Here is a 12838-nt window from a genome sequence, read left to right as displayed (position 1 = left end):
AAACACAATGGTAAATCTTGTCTGAGAGTGGTGCAGATCAGATTGGGAAGTTGGCTTGGCAGCTGTTTTATGGTCTGATGCATGGTGCAGGCTGTGGTCATCCGTATGATGTCAGACTGCAAACCTGATTCATATTTTAGAGCCCTGACATCTGGAGCTGCTTTTTGAAGTTTGAAAGGCTGATGAAATGTAGATATAGGTCTGTGTCCAAGACCTCTGGGCCAACGGTTCAGCACTGAATTTAACGTAAGCGTAGAGCTGAGTACATCAATGGAGTCTCACAACAATCTGCACATCAGAGATAGTTGGCAGAAGGCAACTTCAGTTCAGAACTCATTTGTTATCTGAAAAAGTACTCAGCTGCACAGCTCCAGGACCTGTAGTTTTTCTGTTGATGCTGCTTGCTCTGGTGTCATTGACATGTCTGCTGTAATGCAAACTGGAGACCTACTGGGTCACACTTGTCCTGTCTCCTTTGAAACCTGACTTTACTCCATCTGAAGACAGAATTCTCCGTTTCATAAATTGGTGCTGTGAGTCACTGTGCAAATTCCTTTCTGCCTAATTAGCACAGACATAAGAGTTGACATGAGTGAAGGCAGAAGGGGTAATTTAGTTTGTGGACATTTGAGAGTTCAGATAGACATCCTTTTGTTTTGACTTCTGCTGGGGCTGAACCAGTCAAATGCTTTGAGTGTGTTTGGCCCTACTAGCTGGTATTCATTTTTACTTGTTTGTGCTATGGTTCTATGACATGTTCCATTCAAAAGAGATTGACTGAGCCAGGTGGAGCTCTCAGGAGGGAAAGGAGGCAGAGCCTTCCTGAAGGAGCCCTGTGCTTGCCCAGAGGGAGAAGATTCGAGAGAGCAGGGTGGGGTGGGGATAATGTGAGAGCTTGTCAAAGTGGGCAGCTCCATGGCACTGCTTAGGGCAGCACAGGGCAGACACACGGCCAAGCTTCAGAGAGGATGAGCAGAAAACCAGACTACTGAATGCTCCTGATGAAGTGTGCCTGCTCTGCTGCATGAGACAGTTCAGCACTGCTTCCCATGAAATATCTCTAGATGCTTTGCCTGTTAGAGGGCACTTCTGCCTTGCAGAAACTGTTCTGGGGCTTGAGACAGTCACGCTCTGCTGATAGGGGTGATTTTCTGGTTTTTCTGAACAAACTCTCCTGTGGACAGTCACGTTTTGTAACTCTGACATTATTCTATTAATTCATAATCATGGTAGCATGGAAAAGCTACACGTCAGTGAATTGATTCCATGTGAATTTTCATGTTCACATTAAAGAGATGTGATGGCTTTCCATCTTTCCATCTTCTGTCAAGTTAGGTCATTGGTGCACTTGGCAGCTATGTCATTTCCTGATCATTTGGTGGAAGCAAAATACCAAAGACAGCTGAGGACCTGTCTGGTTTTAAGACTGACCTATTTCAGCAAAGAACTCCCAGCATATGCAGAAATAAAAGCCCTATCACTGTCAAACCTATTCTTGATGAAGCCAAATACACTGCGCTTGCCCAACAGGAGACACCGCATGTTAGACTAGGATCACGAGAGACTGTAGTCAAATCAAATGGCTTTTCTACTCTTGAAGGGCAAAACAAATCCTTGGGATTATCTGTTGTGTGTAACACAGAGCCCGGGATTTCACTGAGGGATGCATGTGTAGTGTCTACCATGTTTTATTGCGTGACATCTATTGACTAACCCAGCTGTTGTCAGAGTGGTCCACTGTTACCGGACACCTTTCTATCTGCTGTTTGTGAACCATAATTACTTTCCTATTTAAAGGGAACATCATTAAAAAACTTCCACGAAAGACTGCAGTTTCAGTTAATGACACAGCCATTTTCTGTGTGGAGCTGGACAATGAGTGCCAGAACATCCGCTGGCTGAAGAACGCAGAAGAGGTGAAACCCAGCGATCGAATCTCCATCACGCGCTCCGGCAAACAGCACACCATGATCATCCGAGAGTGCACGATGGAAGACGCCGGTGAGATCGTCTTCCTGGCTGATGAAAGCAGGACTTCTACCCAATTCACTGTGACCAGTAAGTTTCCCTTGTGTTCAGCCTTGGTGTTGTCTCATAAAGTGGTGAGGCGCTGGCACTGCTGCCCAGGGAAGAGTGGGTGCCCCATTCCTGGAGGCGTTCAGGGCCAGGTTGGATGGATCCCTGAGCAGCCTGATATTGTGGGTGACAACATGGAAAGGGATTGGGTCTTTAAGATCCCTTCCAACCTAAACCCACCTATGATTTTCTGATCCCTCAGTGTGCAAACACTCCTGTATTAAAGGTGTTCTTTATAGATACTGCTATGATGAGTTGTGTGGTGGCCAAAGAAAGTGGGAAGTTGGCCTGTCAGAAACGCCAACAACGTGATGTTATGGAGAGATCAAAAGAGCCAGAGAAAACAAGTTCTGGGGAAGGAGCATGGCACAACATCCCAGGGCATTCTCATTCACAAGAGGGTGGTGAGGCACTGGCACAGGTTGCCCAAGGAGGCTGTGGATGCCCCATCCCTGCAGGCATTCAAGGCCAGGCTGGATGTGGCTCTGGGCAGCCTGGGCTGCTGGTTGGTGACCTGCACACAGCAGGAATTGGAACTGGATGAGCACTGTGGTCCTTTGCAACCCAGGCCATTCTAGGATTCTGTGATTCCATACTGGAACAGATATAAAATGATAACTGTGTAAAACATGGAGTAAAAGATGTGTGATTTGTCCATACCAGGAGGTGATTAGAAAACAATTTGTAAGCTACAAAGCTGCTTGCATTAAAGGAAAAGAAAATGAAAAGACTGCAAGAAAAAGGGAAAATATTTATTCCTGAAAGTATGACTTCCTTCATTTTGTGGAGACCACAAAACCCTATCCTCTCTCATTCTTCTTTTGACACAACAGCACTGGGAGGACCCTGTGCATTGGTGGTAGCTATGCTAGAAGTGTAGAGGCCTTTGGATTGTTTAGCTTTACCTGAGAGCCTGAAATATAGGCAGGGTGAAGGATTCCTTCAGCTGGCAAATCTGATCTGAGCAAGGGTCTCTTGCTAAGCAGCAGCAGGAGCAGTGTAGCAGATCATGGACCTGAATTTGAGTGAAGCTGCCTGATTTTATGAAGCTATTCACATTTCTTTTGGTGCTATGCTTCCCAAATGAGTGGTTTCTGGCTCTGCTGAGGCACCATTCTGCATATGAACATCAACTCTACTCACCATCTGGGAAGATTAGTGCTGCCTTTCTCCCACCAGCACCACCGAATTGCAATTGCTCAGTGGAAAAAAAGGAATCCTTAAAGAAAGGTTTGCAACTGTTGTGTTATCTGAAGCACTTGGAGCATTCTGATGCTATTAAACTACATGTATTAATGAGGGGGGGAAAAAAAGGTGGGCATCTTATTGCTGTGATGGTTCCTAAGTTATTTGGAAAGCTGTACCATCCAACCACTCATTCTATTTGATGGAGGTGACAAAGAGCACTTTAATTTCTGACTGCTGTTTAAATTATGAAGCTAGAGCTGGTTGCTGGAGCAGAAAAAGCTCAGAAGCTGTCCTCCTACAAGCAGGAACCTCTGAGCAAAATATGACATCTCAATTTCTGGTGGTAAGGTCAGGAGATCTGATTCCAGCGTCTGGCTTCTGGCTTCATGCTATGTTAGTGGGACCTTTGGCATCTAACTCTGACCAGCAGCTGGTAACAGTGCACCCCAAAACAGTTGTGTCTATTTATGTAATGAAGGAAAAGCGTATCGCATTGAGATTTCCTATTTTTACACTTTGCATTTTTGATTGGCTGCTGGAAGAATCCTGTACATCGTGTCCACACCATTTTCAATTAGCTGGATGAGTCTTTTGTTGGCAATTTAATACCATTTACTAGGCAGGCAATATTTATATATTATTTGATCAGGCTTCTGCATTTTTATTATGCCCGTTTTGCAGAAGGGTAAACTGAGGCAGAGAACAGCTCAGCTCCTCCAGTCTTTAGTTTTTAATCTAGATTCAGCACACAGGCTCTCTCTACAGTCATGAATACTTAAATATCTTCAACTTGGGGCTCATTACTTCCATTTCAGGCTGCCCAGAGAAGCTGTGGATACCCCATCCTTGGTGTTCAAGGCCAGGTTGGATGGGTGCTGGGCAGCCTGAGCTGGCTGGGGGGCAGCCAGCCCATGGCAGGGGGGTTGGAGCTGGATGGTCTTTAAGGGTCCTTCCAGCCCATAGAATCTGTGATTCTATGATTTCAAGCATGTCCTTTAAGATGGGATGAGTTCTCCCGAATGTGCTGTTCTCCATAGGATTAAAATTGGAGTCTGGATGGCTGACTTAAACCAGACACCAAACTTTCTGATGGCCAAGATCAAACGAAATCAATCCTTTACTGTGTCAGTAGTCTGTAACTAGAGTGCATCAGGCAATTCCCAGCCTCCTGCCTGTATCAGTGGCTGCACATAGTGAATAAGTCTGATGGGATTTTAACCTCTAAAATGTTCAAAAGCAACCAGAGGGTGAATGTATTCAATATGCAAATACCTGCAGGAATAAACTTGTCATACATGTCCTCAGGTGCCAGAATGGCCACGTCTCTTTGGCTGCAGGATCCCATGGCGAGGACGTGTCTTTGTGTCATTTCCTTTTCAACTGTATTCCTCAGCCCCCAAACTTGGCTCTGCGTAAATTGTTAAAACACGTCTTTCCTGACAGAGATCCCTGATGACAGCCATCACTCCTGGGAGACAAAGTTTACAAAATGCCTTCTGTGTGGGAGTGGCACAGAATTCAAAGGCAGAACAGGGGGGAGATTCCCAGAAGAAAGTGGCTGTGGGGAACAGCCAAGCTCATGGACCAAGCAATTGAGTCCATGGAGGAACGGACTCCAAAACCACTGCACTGCTTATTCATATCTATCATTTACCTATAAAATGTTGTAGCCGTGCCACATTTAGCTGGTCTGTGCTTAAAACTGTTAAGAAGCCAGACTAAAACATTTCCACACCTCTGGAACAGGTTCTTGAGAAGAAATGTAGACCGTAGGCTCCTGATGGAGGAGTGGATTTACACTGCCTCTCAGGATGCCACGTCTGTGTGTAGAGATAGCAAAATATCCCTGTGCTTTTCCTTATGTAGTCCACGGTGCTTCTCACAGGCACATCTGTGTTCTTTTCTGCAGTTCTGGAGGGTCTGCTGTGGTTGAAGAAACGTGAGCAGCAGATTAGAACTAGTGCAAGTCAGTCACTACTCAGTGATGTGTAGTGGACAGGTGGATGAAGAGCAAAATCCCTTGTAAATATATTTTTTTAAAGCCTGGATTCACACCACGGACTTTTGGACAATGTCTGATGATGATTTTATCCACTTTCTGAGTGCAAATAACAAACAGTATCAGCTTGCTTTATCCAGGAACTGTACGGGAAGTGAGATGGGTCTGCATCTAGCATTGAAAGCTTCAGCCTATGAATTGTTCACAGTAAACTCTGAAAGGATCTTCTACCCCTTCTTTTGCTTTGCAATGCAAAGGTTTTGCAGAGATTTATTAACTCAGGATAATGTTTAAGACCACTGTAAGCTCTAGTTTTTCTCAGTCAGATACAGTGGGTTTCTCACTGTTTTTCACCTCTGGAGCCTCCCATCCCTGGAGGTATTTAAGAGACATGGGGACACAGCTAATGGTGGGACTCAGTAGATCATGCTGAAAGTTGAGTTTGATGATCCGGAAGGTCTTTTCCAACCCAAATGACTTTATGATAAAATTTCTGTACGTATTTCTGTTCAGTTCCCAGAAAACCTCCCACTCAGCCCCCAGTTGACCCCGTGGTGAAAAATAAAACAGAAACCTCAGTGACGCTGGCATGGTCCCCTCCGAAGATGCACCGCCCCATTCCAGTCGATGGCTACGTTGTGGAACGCAAGAAACTGACGGGCTTTACCTGGGTGAGGTGCCACGAGTCTCACGTCCCTGTCCCAGAGTTCACGGTGAGCAATCTGTCCGAAGAGGCTGATTATCAGTTCCGAGTGTCTGCAGTCAATGCGCATGGACAGAGCCCGTATCTGGAATTCCCAGGGAGCGTGCACCTTGGTAAGCACAAAAGCCCCCACAGAAATGGATCGGTGTGAGCTGAGCAGCTCTGTTGGGTCCCTGAAGACATTTCCGTTGGCTTTAAGGAAAGCAGTGCGTTAGCGCACCAAAGTCTTTCATTCTCTCCTAGTTCTCCTGTCTCGTTTCAACCTCCACCTGCTGCTAAAGTGATGCAAGTTATGTTTGTGTGACAGAGCTGTGAATATCCTTATGTTACCTCACATGTGCAAGAGGCAGAGCTTTCTGTAACAGGTCTGAAGCATATAAGTGCTTCTTCCGGTACACCTGCAAAGGGAGAAGTAGAAATGTACTCATGATTTAATCTGCCATCCGTAAATCTGCATCCATAAATTGCATCTAAAGAGTGTTCATGTGATGATCATGATGCCATGAAAACCAGGTTCCAGTTGGTTTCTCCTTCATCTCAGAGCAACTAGAAGAAATGCAGGATTACCCTTTATTTGTTGGGTGCCAACGTGCCACAGAATCACTGTGTGCCATGGGGTTGTTTCTTCCTTTGATTCATTGCACTGAACAGTCTCTGCTTAGACTCTGGTCATTTCTGTTATTGTGCCATTCTTTTCCCTTGCTGCCTGAATATGCCTGTGCTTCCCTGGAATATCTAGAAGCAATTAGTGGGTGGAATGGACTGCTGAGGATCTTTCTGAAATATAAGAGCAATAGGTCTCATTAAAACACAATGTAACACGCTTGCTAGGCAGCCTGGGTGGCTTGAGATGCTTAGCAGGTCTGTTATGCCTTGAAACATCTTAGTTAATGTATACCTGTTGTTCTAACTATGCAAAAAAACAGGAGTTACTCTTGTGCCACAGGTCAGTTAACTGCAGCTGTAGAAACCAAATCCCATTCATCAATCATACGCTGTATTCAGTGCATGCAAAACATGTGCAGGATTTTATTCTCATGTCTCATTTAGTCTAAGAACTTTGTTCTTAGGAAGACCTGTTCTGCTGCATGGCCTTTTGATCTCAGACATACAAGTTGTTCTTCTTCCTCAGAACCAGTCCTGGCTGTGAAATCTCCCCTCACAACTGGTGAAGCTGTATCTGGAGGGGATGCTGTGTTTACTATTGACCTTACAACAACATGTTCTGGAACTTGGTACCTCAATGGCAAAGTCTTACAGGAAAGTGAGACCTGTATCATCAAGAGAACCCAAACTACTCACAGTCTAATCATAAAGAACGTCACCAAGAGCGATGATGGAGCAGAAGTGAAATTTGTTGCCAAAAATGTTGATGTCAGCACCAAGATGAGAGTGAGAGGTATTTACTGTGATTGAATGATCAAGCATCTTTCAGTCAAGGCATAGTTGCTGTGATCTGATGGTTAGGACTGGGGCTGCAGGCATTCACTTTCTGTACCAAATATCTGAAACCGCATCACATGGACTAATGTGGGTCCTGGTAATGGCCTAAACATGATAGCACTGAGTTTAGAGTAAGCCAATCTACCCAGCTGGGTTGCTGAACTAGAATGCTTCATGCCATCTGGTGAATGTCTGCAGTCCACAGCCATTGATCAGTGCATTCAGTCACCAGCTCTACCACTGCATCACCTTAGAGCAGTACTTTCAGCTCCAGGTTCAGCCAGCCCTTCTGATTGCACTGGGTTCATTTAGAAGTAGAGCAGCAATCATGACAATGATATCTCTATCAATCAGCTTTGCATGACAAAAGATAACGAATAAACGTTCATTATGGGAGGACCTGTTTGTCTTTGGGTGAAGACCTCTGCAGTAGCATGTTTAGAGCATTATTAATCAGTAGAACGAGATGTATTTTTTCTTAGTGAATGTGGCAAGAAGACCAAGTTAAACATCTTGAATTACTTAGTATTGACACAATAAGAGTGCAGGAACAGAACATATTGCTTCTTGAAAGATCTTGCAGCAAGCATTGATCATGTTGGCCTGATATAAATCAAAATAACGAGGCTTTTGCTCCTGACAGGTGCTGCAGTGAGATTCACCAATAAGAGCAAAGATGTAGAAAAGATCTCTGCTCGGTTGCGTGAGGAAGCCAAACTTCAGGCTGAGCTTTCAGACACAGACGCTACTGTAAAGTGGATGAAGGATGGGAAGGAGCTCAAAGCCAATGAAAAACACGAACTGCAGATTGTGGGGAAGAGACGCGTCCTGAAAATTCACAACGTCGCAATGGAGGATGCTGGAACTTATCAGTGCATCTGTGAGGGGGACAAAATGCTCTATCAGCTTTCAGTGAAAGGTATGTGATGGTCTGGGCTGTCTTCTTCCTGCTCAAAGCCAACAGACTGCATTCACTTGACTCCCCGACAGTGCAGCTGCTTTCAGACAGCATCTGGAGTGTTTTCAGTGGTTGTTTTGACTTGAACTGGCAAATCCACTTTGTAGAGCCACCTGATTTCTGTATTTTGTCCTGTGATTTGTCCCTAAGATACAGAAGGAATCAAGGAAAAGATAGGAAAAAGAGCATCCTAGCCCTCCTGCTCCTCTCTCAGGGTGGCCAGAGGAGAATGTAAATAGTTTTTTTTGTAGCAGTGATCCAAACTGTGGACCATAGCTGTGAGGAGTTACTGGGGTGTTTACAGAATCACAGAATTGTAGGGGTTGGAAGGGATCTCCAGAGATCATGAAGTCCAACCCCCTGCCAAAGCAGGTTCCCTACAGCAGGTCACACAGGTCGGCATCCAGGCAGGTCTTGAACATCTCCAGAGAAGGAGACTCCACCACCTCCCTGGGCAGCCTGTTCCAGTGTTCCAGTTTACTTAGCTGTCATTCCATGGTGGTTTTTTTCTTACACAGATGTAGTGAGAAACTTAACTTTTCCACTCAGCTCCCTGTTCTGCTGCAGGCTGCAGGTCTCATCTCTGAGATCCGCATGCTGGGCCTTGATTGCAATAAATGAGATCCTTTGTTTTCTCCATTGGAAGATTTTCTATTTCTGCAGAACTCTCTGCAGATTACATGAATACAAATGCACCTTCTTTCCAGCAAAGCTTGCCTTTTTTGTTGTTGTTGTTTTTTACACTGATTATGTATGAGGCTCTTCATCACATTCTCCTGGCTTGTCACCCTTGTTGATCCATGCAGAAACAACAAAGCCCTAGAGTAGTGTATGCACTTTGGCATTAGAGAGCTTACTTAATTGGTTATTCTCAAAGAACAGATTCCAAAGAGGCATGGAGACAGCTCCAAACAGAACTGAAAAATGAGACTAAATTTATGGAGAGCAGAACTTTGTGCCAACACTTGTCAGCTAGTCTTAATTTTGCTTTTCTTCTCTCCCTCTGTCCTGTTAGCATAATATTTCACACTGGCAGCTCTGCCCGTAGAATTAATTGAATTAGCTGATGGACGTTTCCATGTGCTTTGCACTGTAATGTGACTATCAAATGAGTAATCAGTGCTGGTATTTTAAAATCTCTGCTGGCAAGCTGTAAGACAAGCAACTGCTGTTGGTAGCTTGGTTACTGCAGAATCAGCTTTCATACATCTCATATGTAGGGGAGGGACCCTTCAGGGTCAGCTAGTTCAACTCCCCTGCAATGAACAGGGACACCACAGCTCCATCTGCCCTGTCCAACCTGCCTTTGCCCATCTCCAGGCTCACAAATCTTATATCCATGCCACGCTCTCCCAGTATTTCACCATGCTGCATCACCGCCTGTGTCTTCTGTTCCTGTAAATCAGAGCTAGCTGGTAAATCATCTGATGTGAGGATCAGCTGTGTCCATCACATGGGCATCACGTGGCTGCTGGGAGGCTCTGTCGAGCTGCAGCCAGAGGTGTGTCACCCCTGGGCCTCGTGCCCAAAGGAGCCCACAGGAAAGCGTTCTTGCAGTTTGTCATGCACTGCACTGCCACGAGACTTCACATGCCAGACATTCTCTGATATGTGACCTCCTGCATCCAGGCAGGACATCTGAGATGTCCCCTTCAGCCTGCTGTGGCTGCTGTTTCACCCTGGTTTTTCCAAGGAAGGGGAAGGCACGTGAATGAAACTGTTCTCCTGCTCTTCCTCCCAAACCTTTATGCCACGCTGGTGGAGAAGCAGAGATCTCACCAACATCCATCCTTTGCAGGGAGGTTGGGTACAAGAGGTGTTGTTATCCCATGAAGGAAGGTGGTGGGGTCATCATCCCTGGAGGCGTTCAGGAACTGTGGAGATGTGGCCCTGAGGGATGTGGTCAGTGGGCATTGTGGGGTGGGTTGGGATTGGAATCAAAGGAGGACCCCCATGTGTTTCACCAGGAAGCATTGCTGGTAACAACACCTTTGGAGCAGATTCAGGTAGGGTCATGCTCAGCTGGTCCAGTCCAGAGGGTGTTCCTCCTTGCTGCAGCATCTGCAGTGAAAACCAATTTGGGCTCACATCCAGCAGTGGTGAGGGGACTACGATTATAAGAGACAGTTTCTGAAAAATTAATTAAATTTGACTGTATTATAGGATGGAGTTAAATGTATTTACAGGATCTTGGGCACCTCAGTGTGCATCAGCAAGCTTTTGAGCTCCTAAAACACAGGCGTTCTGTAAAATGTTGTTGAATTTGTATTACACATGGATGTTCTTGGAACTGCAGAACAAATGCATGCATAATTCAGACTTTGATCTTAGCAGCTTTGACTTCACAGTCTCAACAGACCAACTCAGTTGTGTGCACTGTTTAAAAATGATATGTCAACAAGAAGTTGGAAAACAAACTCCATTACCTAAGGTAAAACAGGACTGTGGCCTTAGGCTTAAACTTCTGGCAAAGATAGTGGTGAGGTTTTGAATATTTGCAGTCAATTATTCCGCCATGTGTTAATAGTTTCATCATCTAACTTCCATGCTCCAGTTAATTTCCAGAAAGGAATTTGTTTTTCTTTTCAGTCCTAAGTGATATCTCCATCTTGATTTGTTTGCCAGGAGGTTACAAAGCAGTAATTGAACATCCTCCATTGCTTTTCTTCCAGTTTGCATATTCCAATTCTTTCCTTAGTTTTCCTATTTCAAATATTTTCTTGAAGCCTAGGACTTCTTTTGGCTCAGTCCCCTGTGTGGTGTTTGTCCTTTGCCTGTTGGAGATAAGATAATTTGGTACATGGTTTATAAAAGCTGCCAGTTTGTTGGCTTCTGAACTGGAATCTAGCAATTAGAACCAAGAATGAATGTGTACATTTGGTCTTATGATAAATGAATACCTCATGTTCACCAATGTCCCTGCAATTATTTACCATCCCTGCGTATCCGTATTTTGTTTCAGCACTGGCAAACTTCATAAACAAAGAGAAAACTGGAGGAGTTATCAGGGCTGTTGCTGGAAAACAAGCTGAATTTGTTTCTGAGACCTCAGAAGCCAATATCATGGTTAAGTGGTACAAAAATGGCAAAGAAATCACGGCCAGTAAGAAATTCACAATGGAAGATAAAGGGAAACTGCATAAGCTCGTGGCTTCGGCTGTGACGAAAGAAGATGAGGGGACATACATCTGCAAAATTGGAGATGACACTCTGATTTTTGATTTGAAAGTCTCAGGTAAGTTTGTGAGGCAAACGTGGGATCAGAATCCATGGTAAGCACTTAAGACTTGGTTCATTTTGCTTGTCTAACCCTGTGGCTTTCCAGCATATAGGACAAAGATTGCACAGTACTATTTAAGTGTTCCGACCTTACTGTGGTCCCTATGCAAATCCACAGCATGAGCAAGTAACTGAACCATGGTGTGATGAATTCAGGTCAGCCCTCACTCCAGCTGGGGATGGAGTCACAACTTGACCCCTCACATCTGGCCTTCGTTCTTCTGGTTCATGAATTGCCTCAGCACTTGCATTATCTCTGAACCTGTGACAGAAGTCCTAAATTCTTAGCATGGGAATCCTGTCTCCTCTTTTGACAAAGTAAACTCCATATTTGTAGAGTTCAGGGTCTCCTGCTGTACCCAAAGGACGTTGTGATCTCTGAGGTGTCTCCCTGAGGTGCTGTAAGCACAGCCATTAGCTCATGGCATGTGCCCATCAGCATAAAGTGCATGTAAGGCACTGTCAGGTCAAGCCTGCAGGAGTAATGCTTGTCGCTGACATGTTCCTGTTCAGGGTGGAGCTGGAGGGTAAAATAACACCAGAAATTTTCAGTGAAATTCAATATCTGTGAAATTCAGCTGACTGATTCGCAGAGCCTGGGGGGAAGTTCTATTTTCTGGCTTGTACCTTGAGTCTGCTTTCTGTAACCCAGTCCTCAGTCACAAACTGAAACTCTACTGAAAGCCTCTCGTTGAGTAGGCATGTGCTGCAGTGCCATGCTTGTGACCTTTAACAGCAGAGCCATGTTACTCTGGTCACAGAGTCATTGAGATTGATAAAGATCCTCTCATCCAACTGCCCAGCCATCACCATCGTGATGCTCACCATCTAACTAACCAAAAAACTCAGCAGACCTGATAAAACGAGCACAGGTGCTGGATTTGGGATCACTGGGGTTTCCTAAGGTATTGAAGGATTGCTTGCAGGTGGTGTTGGTTCAGGTATTCACTCTGCACCCCACCTCCAGTTCTATTTGGTTGAGAATCCTACATTTTGCAATTTCACTTTGAGTATTATTCAAAGACCCTGGATTTACCTGTTGAAAAACTGATCTAAAACAAGCCAAGAAGACTCCATTTGAACTGGTGGATGCAGAGCAAAAGATATCCCCAAAGGACAACTTGCACCCTTTGATGAACATTATTGGATGAGAGATAAGATTTTAAAAGTTCTGGGGCTGTCTTTGAGCATC

At 44.9% G+C, this 12838-nt stretch overlaps 1 protein-coding gene across 1 annotated transcript in view; it reads left to right on the top strand.

Annotated features, from left to right (window-relative positions):
* OBSCN (obscurin, cytoskeletal calmodulin and titin-interacting RhoGEF) overlaps positions 1-12838 on the top strand; it is a 170512-nt gene that overhangs the window by 14951 nt on the left and 142723 nt on the right. The window contains exons 4-8 of the mRNA XM_052695150.1: positions 1798-2058; positions 5777-6079; positions 7099-7365; positions 8053-8328; positions 11330-11602. Coding sequence (XP_052551110.1) covers positions 1798-2058; positions 5777-6079; positions 7099-7365; positions 8053-8328; positions 11330-11602 — 1380 coding nt within the window. The remainder of the gene's footprint in view (positions 1-1797; positions 2059-5776; positions 6080-7098; positions 7366-8052; positions 8329-11329; positions 11603-12838) is intronic.

The sequence above is a fragment of the Tympanuchus pallidicinctus genome, unplaced genomic scaffold (genome assembly GCF_026119805.1).
Source record: "Tympanuchus pallidicinctus isolate F22 unplaced genomic scaffold, pur_lepc_1.0 scaffold3, whole genome shotgun sequence".
NCBI classification, from domain to species: domain Eukaryota; kingdom Metazoa; phylum Chordata; class Aves; order Galliformes; family Phasianidae; genus Tympanuchus; species Tympanuchus pallidicinctus.
Note: the sequence above shows the minus strand (reverse complement) of the source record. Positions and strands in the feature narration are given on the sequence as shown.